At 39.1% G+C, this 21,481-nt stretch overlaps 1 protein-coding gene across 1 annotated transcript in view; it reads right to left on the bottom strand.

Moving 5' to 3' along the window:
* Nucleotides 1-876: 876 nt before the first annotated feature.
* PROSER2 (proline and serine rich 2) overlaps nucleotides 877-21,481 on the bottom strand; it is a 47,128-nt gene continuing 26,523 nt past the window's right edge. The window contains exons 3-4 of the mRNA XM_089686336.1: nucleotides 9,138-9,357; nucleotides 877-6,619 (exon numbers count right to left, since the gene is read on the bottom strand). Of these exons, the coding sequence (XP_089542462.1) occupies nucleotides 4,959-6,619; nucleotides 9,138-9,357 (1,881 nt within the window). The 3' untranslated portion in view covers nucleotides 877-4,958. The remainder of the gene's footprint in view (nucleotides 6,620-9,137; nucleotides 9,358-21,481) is intronic.

Below are 21,481 nucleotides of genomic sequence, written 5' to 3' on the forward strand. Positions count from 1 at the left end.
TAATTTACAATCTTGGACACAAAGGCAAGTGGCAACCCATCCCAAACATGTCTTCAACCCAATTTGGATAAAAAAACACTGATGTACAGGGTGGATGAAAGGAAATAAAATAAAGCACCTTGATAGTGTTACTAAACCCAGGACCCTGAATTCACTATATCTGGTCTCCCACAATACATAGAAATCCAATTATTTTAGTAAATATAAACTGCTACACACCTTTTCTCATCAGCATTTAGAACAGTCTTGTGACTTCTATCAGTGTTCAGCAGAGCACTGGTCACAGCTTGTAGGAGTTGTCATTCTCTTGTAGGAGTATGAAGGACCCCTGAACTCTGTCTGGAAAGTGCTGATAGATCACATGCACTCTCCTAAGAAAAATAAAAGCTTTCTAGCAATACACACCAAACTGAGCACGTGCAGCTTGTCCCCAAGCCTCTGCTCTATCAGGAGATATTTAGGAGACACTGGAAGAAGGTGAGGATCAAAGACAGAATCAAATATACTTTTTACACAATGTGGAGGATTAACCCCTTAGGTTCCACAGTGACTATAACAAGCATGCTCTACTGCATATACGGACAGATTTTACTGTTGTAGGTTTAGTAGCGTAATAGTTAAATAGTGCATTTTATAGAGATCAATACTTCGACCAAAAAGAGGTCTTTGGTTCCAAATGACAGACAGTTGGGAGCTAAATGATCTCCTAGCTATTGTCACTCTGGTAGGGACATAGAGTTCAAAGACTGCTACTGCACACTACATCCTGTGACATTTCATTTCTTGATGCTATCAAAATTGTTTTGCCTGTCACATGTACACAACAACTCAAGAACATGCAATGAATGTTTAAATAACAGAAACCAGAGACTCATACAGTAAGAAGACAAAAGAATTTATTAAAAGAAACAAAGATCATTGATGTAACAGCAATACCATATATATTTCATACAACTCTAAAATGAAATGGCATACAGCAAAAAAATGTTCATGGCTATACCAACCAAACATTTGGAATAGTAGCTGTGCACATCCAGTTACTAGGCCATTTGGAAAATCATAATATACAAATTCTGTGTACACTGGTGCATACTGCTATTGATATTAAGATTTAAGAGTTCATTGTATAAAAATAAAAAAACTCTAATTAGATATGCAAAGAGCAAAAAAACTAGAAATAACAAAAGATATCCAGCACTTTGCTACCAGTTAGAGATCAGTTAAAGATGATGATAACATTAAAAATAATAGCTACATTATATAGATTCTTTTGATAAATGAATAAAGTAATGTACAGATGTTCAATTTAAAAAAAAGGTTTGTCACAATCTTAATATATATTTCATTGCAATGCAAATATTGTAATGCTTTATACAAAATGTAGCAGAAGGAATATATACCTGGATGGATACATGAAATTTCAATTCTGTTGGACTCACATATGGAAAACTAAAATCTGTCTGTGGCAACAAGATGGCATTTGGAAAGTTGAATAACATGGGCAGCAGCTTCATTTCCCATAATCCAACAACCTCTATACCTTTTTCCTGAAAAAACTCCAGATTAAAGTTAACCTGTGCCCAGACTATGCACTTTATGTTTACATATTGTAAACAAGCATAAAAAGCAATTTAAAACAAGCCCTCATTCTCCTCTGTAGCTTTAGGTATTGTTATGAATTTAGTTCTTGAAAAAGGCACAGAAATGCATTTTTCATAAGAGCAGGTCTTGACAGTCTGCCAGCAGGTAGAAATTGTTCACACCAAGGCACTGATGGAAATGCTGTATAAACTATGTTTTGTCTGATGTGGTTCATTATGCATCCATTGAAATAAATGAGCTGTCCCAATTCAATGTGTTTGCATCTAACAAAGTGCAGCGGCCAGGGCTGGTGCAAATCAGTCTATAGAAACCAAGTGAAACCCAACTACAGAGTCTTCATGGAGGATCTTTTAGAATGATTTACTTCACAGTTCATGCAGCTACAAAGGTCAGTGATGGCTTGGTTTAAATAATATGTAAATAGTTTAAAGTCTATAGTCTGGGGACAGGTGTACTTCAATATGTGAAGCACTGCTCCCCCCAGGTTAGGTTCCAGAGGTAAGATTACTCCATAGACATCCCAGCTAAATCTTCTGGAACACAGGATAAAGAGCTGATTGTCGCTGCTGTAGGATCTGACGGAAAAGTGCCCAGCCTAGGATCTTTCAGATGCATAGATCTAAGGACTCATATCACAGAGGCAGGATTTAATCCCCAGTTCCCATTCACCTTCTTGCTTTTTTATTTATAACCAAGTTCTCCTTTAAGTCAGATAACATAAATGAGTATTTTATGTTGTTGTTAGTATTATTCTCATTCAGTGTTTTACGATTGGTTACAGGGGAAAAAAAGAAAGAACAATGTTACCAAAATTAGCACAACATGAACTCTCCTTGTAACCCCCCCATCAAAGGCTGATGCTAATTAAGATGAAGTCTTATTATAAGGAGTCTAAGAACACATCTTTTGAATTCATGGTTTTAAAAGGAAAGGTGAAAGCTTTAATTACAAAAAAAGCTTCCTTTATAGTGATCATCGTGTTCAAAGAGGAAAGCGTGTGAAACACCAAAGGAGATTTAGTTGATTATAGCAAAGCAAGAGCAGACATGTACATACATGCACAGCTGATCGGAGAGAACAACAATGTATTTAATATTCTACTCTGGATGTATTAGAACCATGATATTATATACACTGTGTATGTTTTCTGAAGAAAGGATTAAATGTCATAAGTGTCCCAAGGCCTCGCTATCTGCTTTAAATCAATGGCAAGGTATCAGTATCTGCAGTAGATTTGACACTGTATATTCCACAGCAGATATGTGAAGAAAACCCTAGGCTGGGAGTAAAAAAACAGTACAGCTATTGTGTTCTAAGAAATTTGGAGCACTCACAGTCTTCTGAAACACTTTATATTTATATTCCACAACAGATATATGAAGACAACTCTAGGCGGGAGTAAAAACCAGTCCAGCTAATGAATTCTAAGAAACGTGGGGCACTCAGTCTTCTGAAACACTTTAGTCTTTAATGTCGAAAGACTATAGCTCAGTGTCGAGCGACTTGCTTGCGACTTTTGTGATTTAACTTTGCAGTCTATGGCACTCGCATTTAAAGTCACAGAAAAGTAGTGCAGGAACCTTTTTTGTTGCTGCGACTTGAGTTGCATTGTTTAAGCCGTCACCCATTGAAATGAATGTTTTTTGACTTGTTATGTGACTATGTGTCACAACAAGTATAAATCATAGTATTCCCAATGCATACATTCCTGGAAATAGCTGTTAGGTGTCAATGGGTGCTGCAGTGACAACCGGCTGGAAACCGTATACATTTAAAGTAGGAAATATGTCACCAGCACGCCAAGGATTCTCCAAATGGGTCTAAAGCTTTATTCAGCAGTTAGATCATATGATGTGGCTGCTGAATAAAGCTTTGGACCTGTTTGGAGAATTCTTGGTGTCCTGATGACATATTTCTTACTTTATGCGTTACAAGTCACAGCAGTGTGAAGCAGGGCTAAAAGGTGACAGAAGAGGCTCATTAACAGTCATTTAAGGTGTACAACAAGCTCTCTCAATGGCCCTTAACTAAATAAAGTATTACAGAAGGCTGCGAGAGCCATGCATTTCCATTTGTCTGTTCATCACAGTGATGTGTGCTCATAGTTCCCTACAGGTAGTGCATCCCTGTAGATTTATGTGTATTTCCAGTTAATCCTTGGATCCTTATTCACCTGTTTAGGTCATGTGCTCATATACTCCATGTTGGACTTCCTACTGGGAGTAGTAAGTAGCCTCGACATATAAATATGCAAACCCACGTCTTGCTTGTTACCACTTTTTGCTATCTTTAACATATAGAAAACAAATATAATGTTGTGTATATAGATAAATAGGTTAATATAAATATACAAAGAATCTTAGGAGGCTGTAAACAATTTTGGTAAATTTTACAAGAGGGCTCAGGGAGCCCACACTCTCATCTCTCTTTTTGGGACCAGGTGTAAAAACAGACTGTGTAGTCTGAGAAGCAGCTTATTGTATGCTCAGGGCATAATGAATAAAAAAGAGAAGAGAATATATTGCACTATGGTAGTTGAATAGCATTTTTAAGCCATATGATTCGTCAGTTCAACACTAGTAGGCTCAACTCATCTATTAAAAAGTGGTTGAGAAATTTTGATGAACTGACCAATACAAATCCCTCTATGTAGCCTGCTTAACACAGATGTAGATGAATACAGCCAAATGTAGAATATAGTCTGTACCGTTAGTTCCCTACATACGAATGTTCAAAGATAAGAACATGCATTTGCATGTCCAATCATGTGAGTTAGTTCACATTTCTGGCGAATATTCTTATGCATGCATTCTCTACAAGTAGTTGTGATTCTGTGTACTTTACTGTATACAGAACTGTATTTTTATTTCAACCTTTTTCCCCATGTATTATTTGTTTGACAAATGATGTGTTATAAACCTATTACAGTAATTTATTGGGAAGATTGTGTTGGTTGGGTACCTAGGCTAACTTTGCTGGACTTACAGACAGATTGGACTTATAAACGTGCTCATGGAACAGAACTCGTTCTTATGTAGGAGACTTACTATATTTAGTTTTAGATTTGGCTAATGTAATATATAATAGATACCAAATCCTGTTTTCTGTCACTTACTAAAGAAATATACATAAAAAGGTTACAAGGTCAGACTTATAAACTTTAAGTAGAATTATATTCTATTGACATTTTTAAAAATTCTTTGGTGTAATGGTAATAACATCTTACATAAATGTGTATAACTGTGCTGTACACATTAACAATTTCCTTCAGAGGCTACCAGTCTATAGTTTGTGCATTATGTGCACTTCACATATAAATTTCAGCTATGTCCACCATATGGAAACATAATATAAATTCACTGTCCAGACTGTCCTTTGAGTAGGCCAAGCTTTCTCAATGCATCTTTCCTAGATTCATCAGAAGAGTCACGTCCAGAGAACTGTACAGTAATCCCCTGAGATCTAAAACCAGTAGGTCTTGGCACTGAAAGTGTTCTCTTGATTTCTGGTTGTTTTTGCTCATGATTAACCAGCACAGTACTGTGACGCTTACTTTTATCAAGAGATGAAGCTGCTGTTTCGCCTTTAATAACAACAGTTTTCCCCAAAGGAATAAAGGGACTTGGTTCACTGCTCAAAATTCTGCTGATACTCTCTTGATCATATGAAAGCCTCCTGTTTGATTCTTCAGCCATGCCCTTGGGCAAATGCGGATCACTCATGTTATCTTTCTCCACTGAAGGTATCCTTTTTGTTTCTGCAGTGAAATATTTTGAAGAGTTCCAGCCATTGTTAAAATCATGGTCACATGAAAACCTTTTATTTGATTCTGGAGACAGGATCTTTATTGATTGTTGAACATGTGTGCTTATTTGTCCATTTGAAAGTCTCCTGTTTGATTTTTCAGCCAAGACCTTTGGCAAATGCTGACCACTCATGTTATCTTTCTCTACTGAAGGTACCCTTTTTGTTTCTGTAGTAAAATATTTTGCAGAATTCCAGCCATTGTTAAAATCATGGTCACATGAAAACCTTTTATTTGGTTCTGGAGACAGGATCTTTATTGATTGTTGAACATGTGTGCTTATTTGCTCATTTGAAAGTCTCCTGTTTGATTCTTCAGCCAAGACCTTTGAGGAACGCTGGCCACTCATATTATCTTTCTCTAGTGACGGTACCCTTTTTGCTTGTGTAATGAAAAATTTCGAAGAGTTCTGACCATTGATAACATGGTGTTCATTTGAAATCTTTGTATTAAATTCTGGAGTCGGGATCTTTGTTGAGAGTTGAGAATTAGCAATCACTTTCTCGTTTGAAAGTCTCCTCCTGGTTTCTGGAGGGAAAAACTTTGGTGAGTGCTGATCATTTGAAACAGGAGAAGTGCATGCACTAGTAGACTGCATGTTAGCTTGAATTGGCATTTCTTTAACCAAGCCAAGCTTAGTCAATGCTTCATATCTTGCTTGCTCAGAGGACACATCCCGAAATGATGTCCTCCGAGTGAGTTCGCTGTTTTTTCCATCAATTTCCTCCGAAAACAATGTTGGCCCATGTAAATTGGCCAAGACTTGAGCTTTTCTTTCTTGTACATTTACAGCTGCCTTAGCGATAGTTTTGTTATACTGTTTCCCTGCAAGTTTAACACTTATGTTGTTAGGAAATTTGTTAAGTTTACTAGTAGGTGAACCAGGAAACACAAAATGACCGTCACCAATTGGTGAAGTGGCTATACTCTTTTTTGGTTCTGGTGATCTCTCATCTTTGGGTGACATTGAGGACAAATGTACATTTTCTGCTTTCTTGTCTGAAATCTTTTGTGCTACGATTACAGGGGTGGGAACAGCTCCAAGAAGTTTGGGATAGTCTATTGGCGGTTCTGAAGGAAAATGGTCTTCCTCCCTCTGAATAGTGCTTGCTGGGATAGTCACAGGTGCACTAGCAGAGCCAGTGGCAGCCAATAGCCTGGAATCATGCTGAATGTGTTTCTGACCATTGGTAGTTGGTCCAAAACCAGTATCTGTAGAAACACAAAATACTATTTAGCATAAAAAACAAATTAGCCTGTTAATAGTCTACAGAGTCAGTCATTGTGTTTATTTTTTTATTAACAACTTAAAAATACTTCATTTAAACACCTTGGGCATGCGCTGTGTGCTCAGGGATTCCTCCCCTCAACAAAACCACTGCATCTGACAAAATCACTGAGACTGGTTGTTAGGTTGACAACCAATAACTGCTCTGCGTTACAAGAATGCAGACAGCAGCTCCTGTGTAAATAAAGCTTGCAAACTTGGTTTGTAAGCTTCATTGGCAAATCCTGAAGAAAGTATTTTAGTTAGAATGTATTTAGACTAATTGTTCTTTGTGCAATAATTCTTTTGTCTGGTCTGCACATCAATCAACATTGACTATTTTTAATCCTTATACTGCTATCATTAGTAAATGGACAGGAAAGTATATTATATTTACTTAATTTTTTTTCTACATTTCTGCAGTTACTACCTGGTTTCCAGGCCAAGGCAAATTATGTCATACGTCCCAGCAGTCGGGAAGGGAGGGTTCTCAGCTCAGCCAATGCCTGTAAAATGCTACATGAATCATTTGCCCTTACTCAAGATGGCCACTGCCAGAAATGCCAGGGAATATTTTTCAAAATGGTTTCTCAGCAAAATAAAGCATGGAGACATGGATGGATGGGTGACTTTGCTCTGAATGTCACAAATGAATTAAATAGCATTTTTGGTTTGTGGTGCTCAGATACAGTGCAGTTCAACTTTAACTACTTATTCCCCTTCATTTATCCCTAATCAACCATCTTTATGTTACTTCCTCTCCTACTCCCCTTGGCTAACATTTTATTTTTTTAAATATATTTTTTAACCATTCATATATACCCTTTTTTATCTGAGCTGTTTATTTTTGTATACCTGCAGTCTTTATGAATAACACTGCTATGCTGTGTTCCAGAAATTATTATTATACAGAAATTCTATTATTATACAATAGGACCAAACACAAAATAAAATTAGCATATTTTAGCTACAGCAACAAATAGCTGAAATGTAGAAACTGCTGTGGTCCATAAGAAGTATATAGTTACTGAAGTGTAAGTGGCTAAAGCCTGCCATAGACGGATCAAAACTCTGCCAGTTCAGCAGGAACTGGCCACATTTGGATCTGGTTATGGGCAGGCTGGCTGTCCTGAAGTTGATCCATCGATTGACTTCAGTACAACCAGCCTGTCAGGTTTTTTTTCACCTGAACATGGCCGGCAGGTATAGCCACAAGCAGTGGTCTTTGTATTCTGCTAGTGGGGAAGGCTTCCTGTTCTTCCCAATGGCAAAGCACAATCACATTGTGGGAGGGAGTCCCCCATCAACACTGACTGTGTTGTTGATGGGGGAATCAAGCAATTTTCTTTTCTTCAACCCATGGTTGAAGGAAAGAAAACTGCATAATATATGGCTTGCCTAAAAGTTAAAAACATAATCTGTACTGGTGCCTACTCAACCATACAATACTATTTAAATAAGTGCATAAAGTCTACAAAGCCTAGGTACCACAGGTTTTGGTGTTAAAATGGCCTAAAATTGATAACAATTATCATCATATTAATTCCATCATGCCCAAAGTAAAGGTGTAATAAAACTATGTTGCTATGGAGCACCAGCTAATGTTTCCACAGAATCAAAGACTACCACATAGAATTTGTAGTCAGCGTGGTGATCTTTAGGAAAGGTTTAACACATTGGCATAAAGTGAGTTTATTTACTGGATGCCCCTACTGCAATCAGTGTATGTCACTATGCTTTGGTGAGGAGTCATAACTATGCATTAATCTTGTTCAGGACTTGGCGAATGTGCTTAATCATTCTTGGTGGCTTTGTGAATGAGAATTCACAAACCTGAGTCTTCCAGCTTGGGTATGCTGAAGCTGGCCATAAAATCAGCAAATTTCTGTAAGTTCATAAAGAATTGACTGAAATTTTATCAGTGGGTGGCCTTGTCAGCACCACTCTGCCCAATACCCTTTGATTGAAAAATTGCAGGAGGTGGGTAGGAAACTGTCAGCTGAACAGCCAATGCATCCAGTCAGATGAATTCACTGTTCCAGTATCAGAGGAATAGATAAAGGCAGGAGATCTATTCATCCCTGTTGTTTAGTGTAGATTTCTTTTGTTCAGCTCACTGCATGAATGAGAGAAATTTAGGGTTGTATGGCCAGTTTCACTCTTACCGAATCTAAACAATTAGAACTTAACTTACTAACTCAGTAGAACATTTTCACTTTGCAAAATTAATGTTAACTTAGCTTAGTGAATAGAGTAACCAGTGTTCACTCTTTTCACATGATTGTGTATATTCATGAAGCTATCAGTCACATTGCAAAGTGAACATTATTAAATCCTTAAAAAAAAAAAAAATTAACCTCATAATGTCTGATATATGGCTGTGAACCATATGTCCATGAACAATGATACTCAAGTCCATCAGAAAAACATTCTGTGTTAACGACCTGTGATTCAGTACCATACCTAACAAAACTCCATGACTGGGCCCCGTCTGCACAAGGTCAATTATATCATCACTGTCAGAGTGACTATCTTCTGTCGATTTGGGTGAATAACAACCAAAACTTGAACTGATTAAGACGGGTGGCTCCTCACTGTCATCTTCAAAAGCATCCAAAGTTTCCTCTAAAAACAGGAGGACATTCTTCTCCTCATTTGTTAGATGTTTCAGGTTATCATCGTTCTACAAAAAATGAAAAGCAATTTATAAAATCAGTAACACTACAATCACTAAGGCTCCGTGCACACTGGGTGTTTTAATAACGCTGGTAATGTTAGCTGTGTAAAGTCACGTTAAAAACATGAGTTTTTCAACTTTTTTTAGTGTTTTTGCATTAGCGTTGTATTTGCTGTGTTTTTTGCATTTGTGTGTTTTTTTAGAGTTTTTTTTTTTAACCAAAAAACAGTTTTTTTCTGGGTAAAAAAAAAGTCCAAAAATGCTGGTTTGCCGCATTCTGCAGCGTTAGAGCATTTTTACAGCTAAAAAACTCCCCTAGAAACCAACTTGTTTTGGGGTTTTTTTCCAGCCATAAAACGCCCCTGCCAAAAATAGTTGATTACAGTTTATGTGTGCATGGACACATAGGATAACATGCTGGGGAGTTTACTGTCTGTAGAAAAAACGTCAAAAGCCAAAAACAACAGCTGTAAAAACATCCAGTGTGCATGAGGACTAATAGAGAATACAACAAATTTAGTCTTTGCAATTACTTTAGATGGTTTTCTTGTAATGACACTTTACGTGTTTGCATATAAACCACAACATTACAATTTTTTCAGGCATTTTATGCAGATATAATAATAGGTGGGCAGTAAGGTAACCCATACAGTGCATATACAGATATTAATACATTTTGGTTAACAATAGAGTATTTATAGCAGTGTTAAACCCAACAACAAAAATGCAATACATTGCAGCTTATCAATTCTTAGATTGTTGCTGCATTCATTTTCCTTTTTTCCCCTTTATTTTCACCTGGTGATCTGGACAGTAAATCTGTAATTTCACTTTAACTGTCCTGCAAAAATGGCAATCAGAGTGTTGAGACAAACCACTTAAAGTGGAACTAAACCCTTTGATTAAAAGTGGAAATAAACCCACTGATTTAATGGTTCCAAACCTGTTACATTCCCGGCATGCCAGGAATGTTAACTGTCACAGTTGCTTGTGCTCTCAACCAAACTGTCAAACCATCAAATGTCTGGTGTCATAACTGATCACATATGCAGCACCGTGGCAGTTGCAGATCAAACAGAGGTTAACATGACAGCTTCTAAAAGTTAAGAGGGTTTAGTTCTGCTTTAATGGATTCTCAAAACAGTTGCATTGAAAGTAAGCCATGAATATGTATATACGTATATGTAAAGCACTGTGTTTGTCAGTGCTATATAAATACCTGTAAGAGCAATACTATTAACTGTAGGAGGGTTTAGTTCCACTTTAACCTGAGACAGGGGTGCTTACAAAGTCCATCTAAATTTGCTAGTGCATTTAACACCACCTCCTCCCCAGATTGACAATGCTGCTGTCCAAGGGTGGCTCCATTGCACCTCCATCTAGAGTGGAGACACCCTAAGACAAGAAGTGTTACTGACCACTAGGTGAAAATAAATAAAAAAATTAAAAAGCTTAAAAAACGAAAACCAATGCAGCCACCACATTGAAGGATTCGTAAGGTACAATATATCATATTTTCAAGTTTGGGTTTAATACTGCTTTAGGGTGAATTATATACATTTTATATACATTTTATTGTACTTAATGAGACATGAAGATCATTCCATATCTAAAACACCTTTAAGGGTTGTGGCCCAATGTGTTGCATAGGTTTTCTAAAGAAAAAAAAAAAATAGGGAATTATAGCTAGAAACTATTCTCAGACACGTTAATCAAACAATTAAGAATACCAAATGCCTCCGTGAGCATGCATATTCCACCTTATAGGTATAGCATGTTTATTTTGTGCAAGCAAGGTGATCAAGCACTTTCCATTAATTTGCCAGTTTGAAATGTGGCTGATCATGTCTTATGTCCAGTGCGGACGTGCTCTATCACACATGCTATCAATCTGTACGAGTAGAAATGGAAAAATTACACTGCTCAAAATGCGTGACAGAGAAAAACGAGTCTGGTAGCTAACATTTCAGCAAGGTCTATCAAGATTCAGCATTACTTGAACCTTGCTAAAGCCTGCTACAGTTTGCTTAGGATACAGCCAGCATTCTTTCTAAGATCTGTATACAAATCTCCCAGGTTGAAGCTAAAGGTTTCCTTAAAAGGTTTCAAAAACTGTTGAAACTTTTGTAAATATCAGCTAAAAGTAATGATTTCACAAGCCACATTTATTATATGCCATGGTAGGTTAGTGGACTAATTTAAACCTTTTCATTCATCATTTAGGCTAGGTTCATACTAATGCGGTGCGGTACATCACATGTGATTCGCAGAGGAACTGCACCACATTCCTGTGCAAATCACATGTGATTTATGTGCGGTGTGATTGGAGCCATACATTATGTATCACTCAAATCGCACCCAAGCTGCACCAAAAAGGTGCAGGACCCTTTTTTGGGTCTGCACTAGAATCGGATTGCATGGGTATTCATACCTATGTGATCTGATTGTGCACATCGCACCGCGTTTTGCGGACCAATTTTGGGGTGTTAACTTAACATACACACCCGCAGTGGTTCGCATGAATGGGGTGCGATTCTGATGCAAAGCGGAATTCGCACAGAAAACTCTGCAAATTCTGCACCTCATCAGTGTGAACCTAGCATTAACCCAAACAGGATTGCTACCTAAATCCACACAGTTGTTTGTGTGGAATAAGCATGCAGCCAGTTCAGTCAGAACTCCATATCTGCATTCTTATTCTATGTCAATGGCTCAGAAAGTACTGACACTATTGGAACACTCTGACAGCCAGGCACATAGTTTCTTTCAGAAGGAGCGGTCAGCACTGGCAGACTCAACTCTTCTAATTCTACTACAGATGCTTCTGGTTTCCTTTAAAAAGGAACTAAACTCTCCTATCTTTTACATAGTTAGTCTGGTTGAAAAAAACAAAGCAAAAAGTCCATCCAGTTCAACCATAAAAAAAAAAAAGAAAAAAGTTATAATCCCAAACCCACAGTTGGTCCAGAGGAAGGCAAAAAAAACCCAGCAAAGCATGATCCAATTTGCTCCTGCTGGGAAAAAAAATCCTTCCTGATCCCTCGAAAGGCAAATCGGATATTCCCTGGATCAACTTTACCTATAGCCCAGAAGGCTGCCATCTCACCCTCTGTTAGGTCTGTACTTGCCATGGTACTGCACATGTGATCAGCTATGACACCAGCCAATTAAGGGCTTGACAGTTCAGTTAGCAGCTAACATAAGCATTGAGTACTATTGAGTACTGAGTACTATTACTCAGCGCAGCATGGTGCAACACAATCCATAACATTGCACAGCGGCCAACTGAACATTACTTGTGACATTTCAATAAGGATCTGACAAAAAAAAAAGAAGAAAATGTAAACAATGCCACACACTTGAAACTGTGCATCAGCACTGTACCCTTATTCATATCTTGAATGTGATGGTTTAGGAACCAGTTAAAGCAGAACTAAACCCTCTTACCTTTTTCAGCGAAGGAAGATGCAACTGTCATGGTGCTGGTTTAATCTGCAACTGTCATGGTGCTGGTTTAATCTGCAACTGTCATGGTGCTGCACATGTGATCAGTTATTTGATGACAACAGTCATTTGATGGTTGACAGTTTGGTTGAGAACACAAGCAGATGTGATAGTCAAATTCCCAGCATGCCCGGAATGCAACTGTTTTTTGAAACCGTTAAATCGATGGGTTAGGTTCCGCTTTAAAGCAGAACTAAACCCCATCAAATTAATGGTTTTCGATAACAGTAAAAGCGGAAATAAAGTCATCATACTTACATCCTCTCTAATGGTCCGAAGTGCACCAAGTGGATACCTCACTGGTGCTGGCATCTTCTCCCTGGCTCCTTCTGGGTCCTGGTATTAGGCCATTTTCATTTTCCGGCATGGTAACTCCTGTGCATGTGCAGAATCCTGGCACACAGGGACTGTGCCAACCACATAAACTGAGCACGGGCAGCTCAGTGTACATGCCCCAGAAGACTGAGCAGGCAGGTAGGTGTATTTTATTGCAGAATACGCTATTGCATTGCATGTGTCTTGAGATAAACAGTCTGCCTGCTTGTAAATTTTTTTTATGTTACCTTCAATTCCGATTAAAATTCAAGGCATGCCAAGAATGCTAACTGTCACCTCTGCTTGTGCTCTCAACCAAACTGTTAAACCATCAAATGGCTGGTGTCATAACTAATTACATGCATTTTATTTTTATTTTATTTATGACAGGTACTATTATAGCTCCAGCAATTTACGCAGCGCTTTACATATATATTGTACATTCACATCAGTCCCTAACTCTCAAGGGACTTACAATCTAAGGTCCCTAACTTACATTCATACATACACATATTAGGGTCAATTTAGACAGGATCCAATTAGCCTACCAGCATGTCTTTGGAGGGTGGGTGGAAACCGGAAATCCTGGAGGAAACCTACACAGGCACAGGGAGAACATGCAAACTCCAGGCAGGTGGTGCCGTGGTTGGGATGCAAACCAACGACCCTAGTACTGCCAGGCGGAAGCGCTAACCATTTAGCCACTGTGCACTTGGGGGCTAAGAATATGCATGCAACATACATACTAGGGGGGGTACAACTGAGGGAATCAATGATGGAGAAGGATCTGGAAGTTCTGGTAGACCATAACTCTTATAATGACATGCAATGCCAAGCTGCGGTTTCTAAATCCTTTCTTGTATTAAAAGAGGTATAGACTCCAGAGAGAGAGATATAATTTTACCCCTGTACAAATCATTAGCAAAACCTCATCTGGAATATGCAGTTCAGTTTTGGACCCTAGTACTGCCAGGCAGAAGTGCTAACCATTTAGCCACTGTATATCACCATTGCAACCACAGATCAAACCAAGACCAAGATGGCAGCTTTCTTACATGTAAAGGATAAGTGGGTTTACTTATGCTTTAAATCAGTTGGTTTAGATCCTCTTTAAAGTGGAACTAAATATAAAAAAGTAAAAAATTGCGAACAGGCATGCTGTTTATTGCAGAAGAGACATACATGTCTCTTCTGCAATAAAGCACACTTACCTGCCTATCTGCAATCTTTTACAGAATGTACAGTGCCTTGAAAAAGTATTCATACCCCTTGAAATTTTCCACATTTTGTCATGTTACAACCAAAAACATAAATGTGATAGACCAACACAAAGTGGCACATAATTGTGAAGTAGAAGGAAAATGGTAAATGGTTTTCAAAATTTTTTTACAAATAAATATCTGAAAAGTGTGGTGTACATTTGTATTCAGCCCTCCTGAGTCAGTACTTTGTAGAAACCCTTTTGCTGCAATTACAGCTGCAAGTCTTTTTGGGGATGTCTCTACCAGCTTTGCACATCTAGAGAGTGACATTTTTACCCATTCTTCTTTGCAAAATAGCTCAAGCTCTGTCAGATTGGATGGAGAGCATCTGAACAGCAATTTAAGTCTTGCCACAGATTATCAGTTGGATTTAGGTCTGGACTTTTACTGGGCCATTCTAACTCATGAATATGCTTTGATCTAAACCATTCCACTGTAGCACTGGCTGTATGTTTAGGGTTGTTATACTGCTGAAAGGTGAACCTCATATCCCACTCTCAAGTTTTTTGCAGACTCTAACAGGTTTTCTTCCAAGATTACCCTGTATGTGGCTCCATCCATCTTCCCATCAACTCTGACCAGCTTCTCGGTCACTGCTGAAGAAAAGCATCCCCACAACATGATGCTGCCACCAACATGTTTCACGGTGGGGATGGTTTATTCAGGGTGATGAGCAGTGTTAGTTTTTTGCCACACATAGAGTTTTACTTTTAGGCCAAAAAGTTCAACTTTGGTCTCATCTGACCAGAGCACCTTCATCCACATGTTTACTGTGTCCTCTACATGGTTTATCGCACACGGGACTTCTTATGGCTTTCTTCTTGCCGCTCTTCCATAAAGGCCATATTTGTGTAGTGCACGACTAATAGTTGTCCTGTGGACAGATTCTCCCACCTGAGCTGTGGATCTCTGCAGTTCCTCCAGAATTACCATGGGTGTCTTGGCTGCTTCTCTGATTAATGCTCTCCTTGCCCAGCCTGTCAGTTTAGATGGACAGCCATGTCTTGGTAGGTTTGCAGTTGTGCCATACTCTTTCTATTTTTGGATGATGGATTGAACAGTGCTCCATGAGATGTTCAAAGCTTGGGATATGTTTTTTTAAAACCTAACCCTGCTTTAAACTTCACAACTTTATCCCTGACCTGTCTGGTGTGTTCCTTGGCCTTCATGATGCTATTTGTTCATGAATGTTCTCTAACAAACCTCTTAGGGCTTCACATTTATAAATGAGATTAAATTACACACAGGTGGACTTTATTTACTAATTAGGTGGTTTCTGAAGGCAATTGATTCCACTAGCAGGGGCGGACTGACCATTTGGAAACTCCATGATCCCCATGATCGCCTATTGACCGAGGGCCCCATGAGTAGATTTCAGTTCGGGGTATCAGGGTAAAGGGGGCTGAATACAAATGCATGCCACACATTTCAGATATTTGTATGTAAAAATTGTGAAATCCATTTATCATTTTCCTTCCACTTCACAATTATGTGCCACTTTGTGTTGGTCTATCACATAAAATCCCAATAAAATACATTTCCGTTTTTTGTTGCAACATGACAACATGTGGAAAATTACAAGGGGTATTAATACTTTTTCAAGGCTACTTGCCAGTGTGCTGGGATGACTTCACTCCTGCACATGCACGGGAGTTATATCATCCTATGCTGGCCAATCAAGTTGGCTGAAGACTGGCACCCGGCAGAACCTGGGGAGACGTTGCCCGTGCCGGGGGAGCTCACAGGCATTGGACTGCAGACAAAGTATTTGTGCCTTCAGTTCTGCTTTAATATGCCAGAGTCTGGGCGTACTAAAAATGAATTTTAGGGTATTCTCTCAGCCACAATGGAGTGTGAGAGGGAAGCTACACAACAGGGAATTGTAGGAGAAGCTGTAGGACCATGCAGAAGCTCTGTTAGATTTCTGATTTTAGCACACTTTGAATTGTCTCCTGGATACCACTAGCAGTTCAATGATTGACTAGTTGCCTGCAGGGCTCTTTAAATAGGGAGACCTCGGTGTAGTTTTGTCTAATATTTAATCCATCCTTTACCTAAAAGAAGTAAAAACTACTCTGTTCACAATATGCATCCATAATATGAATTAATATGGAAATGTAAACCCCTCAAGTGCATGTCTGAATTAAAGTGAAGTTCTGAAGTCAGGGGGACTGATGTAGGGTGATTGGCCAGTCCACCCAGCAGACCGTGACAAATGGCAGGAACGTGGGTTTTATAAGTCAATAAGAGCTATGTATAGCATTGTGCTAATTAGTGGCTAAGGTTACAAAATTCCTTTCAAGTCTTCGTTGGTATTCAAGGAACTGTACTTGTATCACGTACACAACCATTTCTAGGTCTTCACTGCCATTTACACATGAATTCCACGCACAAGTAAACGAGAATGACATAACTAACAAATGAGACTCATTATTCGGGTTATGAGTAAGTTACGGTTTACAAAACAGCTTTACTGAAATGACTGCTTCTGAGAGGCATGGAAACAGGCTCGTAGGGAGATTAATGGTTAACTTGATTTTAATGTTCTCGCATAGCAGTACTGACCTTCTACTTTTTGATGATAACTTTGAGGAAAGACTCAGAGGCTGCTGTATCCGAACCGTATATCACTGGAAAAGTCAGATTTGACCTCATTCAAGCCTAAATTTTCCCTAATAAAACTCTGGGGCCTTTGCTGGCTTTAAAGCAGTACTAAACCCAAAAAAACAAAAATGTAATATATTGCATAATTGTATAAATCAGACTGTAAAACGTACCTCATCCCTCAACTATCGTACAAAGAACTATAAAAATCAAATGGGACTTTACTGGTACGGAAAATGGACAACATTACATTGTTGTATAAAACATGTTTATTGAAATATATCTTCCAAAAAATTTACCATAAAAACAGTATTTTGACTAATTAGCCCAATATATCACAACATTATATAACATGACATCATAGTACTCCAGAGGTCGACGCGTTTCGCTATTAAGCTTCCTCAGGACTCCAAAGGAGTTTGAAGTCCAATAACCTAGCTAAGATACATTCGTTAAGTAATTATAATAATATAATATAATGTACTGCAGTTTACCAATCTGTAAGGTCCCATTCACATTTTCATATGATTCCGCGTGTCGCATAAGGTGGCCCGATCACTTAAATGGGCTCCCCTATGCACTTTTGTTGCCAAAAAGAAGCTCCTGTTCCTTTTTGGGCGCCAAGCTTCATGCCATTTTTAAAGGCGCAGTTTACCACGAGATCCCGTTGCCCGACTATCGCATCACGTTTAGGGTGCTGTTGAAGGATAATGGTACAAGCATTGTGTGGCGGTTAGCCAGCAATTTGGAATCGCAAACAGAATCACGTCAATTCTGCCTTTGATTCCAAATCGCGAAGTGTGAATGGAGCCTAAAGTGTGTATATGGTCAACATTTAAAATCATATATTCATTTTCACATATTTCTAGCCAACTCCTATCTCCTTTCCACTGCACTGGAGGAGCAAGAGACACCTCTGGACAGTAGCATTGTCAGTCTTGGGAGAGGGGAGTGCAAATTTTGATGGACTTAAATTAAAGTTGAACTCTAGCTAACACTTTGTTAAGCAGTTGCAGCAACAGTTTTATTTTCATTTTGGGATAAATATTTTACATACATAAATAATCATGTACCATTATAAGCACCCTTGTCAGTGGTAAATGGTCTGTCTCAACTCTCTAACTGCCACTTTTGTTGGAATAGTTTTACCGGTTAGAGGAAGTTGAAAAACAACAGACTTACTGGTCAGATGACCAGGAGAAAATAAAGGAAAAAAGCCCAATAAATGAAAACAAATGCAGCCACCACATTCAAACTGCTTGTAAACCCGTACATATATAAGTGACTGGCTTCAAGTGATACACAGAGATTAATCAAATCCTCCTACATGCAGTAAGTTGTACCTGTTTTTCTGCAGTATTCTCTACTCTATTATTTTCAGGTACTTATATAGTGCCATCAATTTACGCAGTGCTTTACATATATATTGTATATTCACATCAGTCCCTAACCCTCAAGGGGCGTACAATCTAAGGTCCCTAACTGACATTATACATACACATACTAGGCCCAACTTAGACAGGATCCAATTAACCTACCATCATGTCTTTGGAGTGTGGGATGAAATCGGAGTACCCGGAGGAAATCTACACAGGCACAGGGAGAGCATGCAAACTTTCTACATCTGTTAAAATAATTTATAGCTTGTCTGAGCTGTTAGAAAATAGGGGCGAAGAGCTGAAGTTACAATCTGCAGAGCTCAGTGAGAAGAGCTCTGAGAGCTGATTGGAGGGAGGAGACACCCCCCCTGTACACAGCACACAGGAACAAAGCTGATGCTGAGCTCCCTCCCCTGTCACCGTTTTTCTCTTGGTGTCAGGACTCAAGCAGATAGCAGAGGAACAGTGCAGCAGAGAGAAATGACACTTAATGCTCTTAATTGATACAAGTACACACTATAGAGGGATATGCTTTCATATTTTATGTCTGAGGTTTACAACCACTGTAAGAATGGTAAGCTGCAATATATACAATTACTGATTTTGGGTTTAATACCACTTTAAACTAGCCTCTCTAAAGCTGGCCATACTTATAGAGATTTCTTTCGTTCAATATGTGGGCTGAACAAAAGAAATCTGACAGTTTCCTCTAACCAAGCTAACAGCACAGATGGACAAATATCCTCTTCCAAACTGATGTATTCCTACAGCTGGTGCTGCTGGCTGTAAGAATACCCAAACAGCGCCTGCATCTGATTGGATACAGGCCCTGCTGAGCGGACAACTTTCTAACAGGCAACTTTAACAAAAGATGCTTGAATAATGGACTTTTATTGAACAGAACGGTGTCAGAAGGTCCGCACACAGTGCTTCAAGTTTGTCCAAGCCAGCAAAAACCAAGTTCTCTACGAAAGGGCAATGTTTCTGACACCGCGCACATTTCTGGCGCTTTTTGCTAATTTAGTAAGTAATCTGGAGAGACGCGCCTTCCCTGCAGCACTTTCCTGTCACCTTCTCACACAAAGTCATGTCAACAAATGATGAAGCTTTAGGCAGCATGTTGGACACAGGCAATGCCTGTTTTGGATTCCTAATTGATAGTTAGGAAATAGTGAATGTATGGCCTGAGTGTGACATGATTGTTCCAATCGTTGTATCCATGGAAACCGCTCATGTCATGTCTTGTTGAAGCTCGCAGTGAAGCAGCGATTGCTAGAAATACGCTAATTACCACCATCTAACCTTAACACTTTTCCCCAACTCATTAATTGGCATTTTTTTTCCAACATTTAGAGATATTATAATGAGGGAATCAAACTTAAATCCCTCTTAATAGTTATATTTGGATGCAAAAATGAAATTTTTTTTTTTTTTTTTTTAGGTAACTCAGCAAACAAAAAGCACTGAAAAGGAGTTTATAATCCTGGCGCTTGGATACAAGATTCTCAAGGCAGCCTTTGAAATCATGTATTCATCATATGTTACAGTTTCAAATCATGCGTTACCGTGTGTTGTGGTGTGCTGCATTGCCATTTAAATTGAATGGCATTGTAATGCGCTAATGCATATATTGTGCGTTAATGCAACACACCGCAGTGGTGAACTGAAAATTGTCCCTATATATAATATAACATTCGTCTGGGTCACTCGATCATTCTGCTTTTGCAAAAGCCATAGAGCAGTGTCAAAATCTCCCAACATTGCAGAGTTAGGCCTTTTTCACACGAAGGGTCCAATCTGGTTTGCCTTTCAGTTGATCAGTCCCCCCCCCCCCACCAAAAAAAAAACTGAAACAGATGGGGATCCATCCTCCTCTGTTTAGGCAGATCGCATTGGAACGCAGTCGTGTGTAAAATGGACAGGCAGAGTCCGTTTACTCTAAGCCGCCATGGAGCAGAACAGGCTTTGTGTCCGCTCTGCATACACTGAGTGAACACAGACCTGTCGTCCAGCCGCTCTGCTCTGATTAACAGGGTATCAGTGGACACATCCCCTGCTGATTAAGACAGAGCCTAACCCATATAAATATATACACACACACATATATATATATATATAAATATATACACACACACACACATATACAGTGGGGCAAAAAAGTATTTAGTCAGCCACCAATTGTGCAAGTTCTCCCACTTAAAAAGATGAGAGAGGTCTATAATTGGCATCATAGGTAGACCTCAACTATGAGAGACAAAATGAGAAAAAAAATCCAGACAATCACATTGGCTGATTTGGAAAGAATTTATTTGCAAATTATGGTGGATAATTAGTATTTTGTCACCTACAAACAAGCAAGATTTCTGGCTCTCACAGACCTGTACCTTCTTCTTTAAGAGGCTCCTCTGTCCTGCACTCATTACCTATATCAATGGCACCTGTTTGAACTTGTTATCAGTACAAAAGACACCTGTCCACAACCTCAAACAGTCACACTCCAAACTCCACTATGGTGAAGACCAAAGAGCTGTCGAAGGACACCAGAAACAAAATTGTAGACCTGCTCCAGGCTGGGAAGACTGAATCTGCAATAGGCAAGCAGCTTGGTGTGAACAAATCAACTGTGGGAGCAATAATTAGAAAATGGAAGACATACAAGACCACTGATAATCTCCCTCGATCTGGGGCTCCATGCACGATCTCACCCCGTGGGGTCAAAATGATCACAATAACGGTGAGCAAAAATCCCAGGACCACACCGGGGGACCTAGTGAATAACCTGCAGAGAGCTGGGACCAACGTAACAAAGGCTACCATCAGTAACACACTACGCCGCCAGGGACTCAGATCCTGCAGTGCCAGACGTGCCCCCCTGCTTAAGCCAGTACATGTCCGGGCCCGTCTGATGTTTGCTAGAGAGCATTTGGATGATCCAGAAGAGGATTGAGAGAATGTCATATGGTCAGATGAAACCAAAATAGAACTGTTTGGTAGAAACACAACTCGTTGTGTTTGGAGGAGAGAGAATGCTGAGTTACATCCAAAGAACACCATACCTACTGTGAA

Source organism: Staurois parvus, unplaced genomic scaffold, assembly GCF_062004578.1.
Source record: "Staurois parvus isolate SC_StPar_1 unplaced genomic scaffold, SC_StPar_1.0 ptg000019l, whole genome shotgun sequence".
Lineage (NCBI taxonomy): Eukaryota > Metazoa > Chordata > Amphibia > Anura > Ranidae > Staurois > Staurois parvus.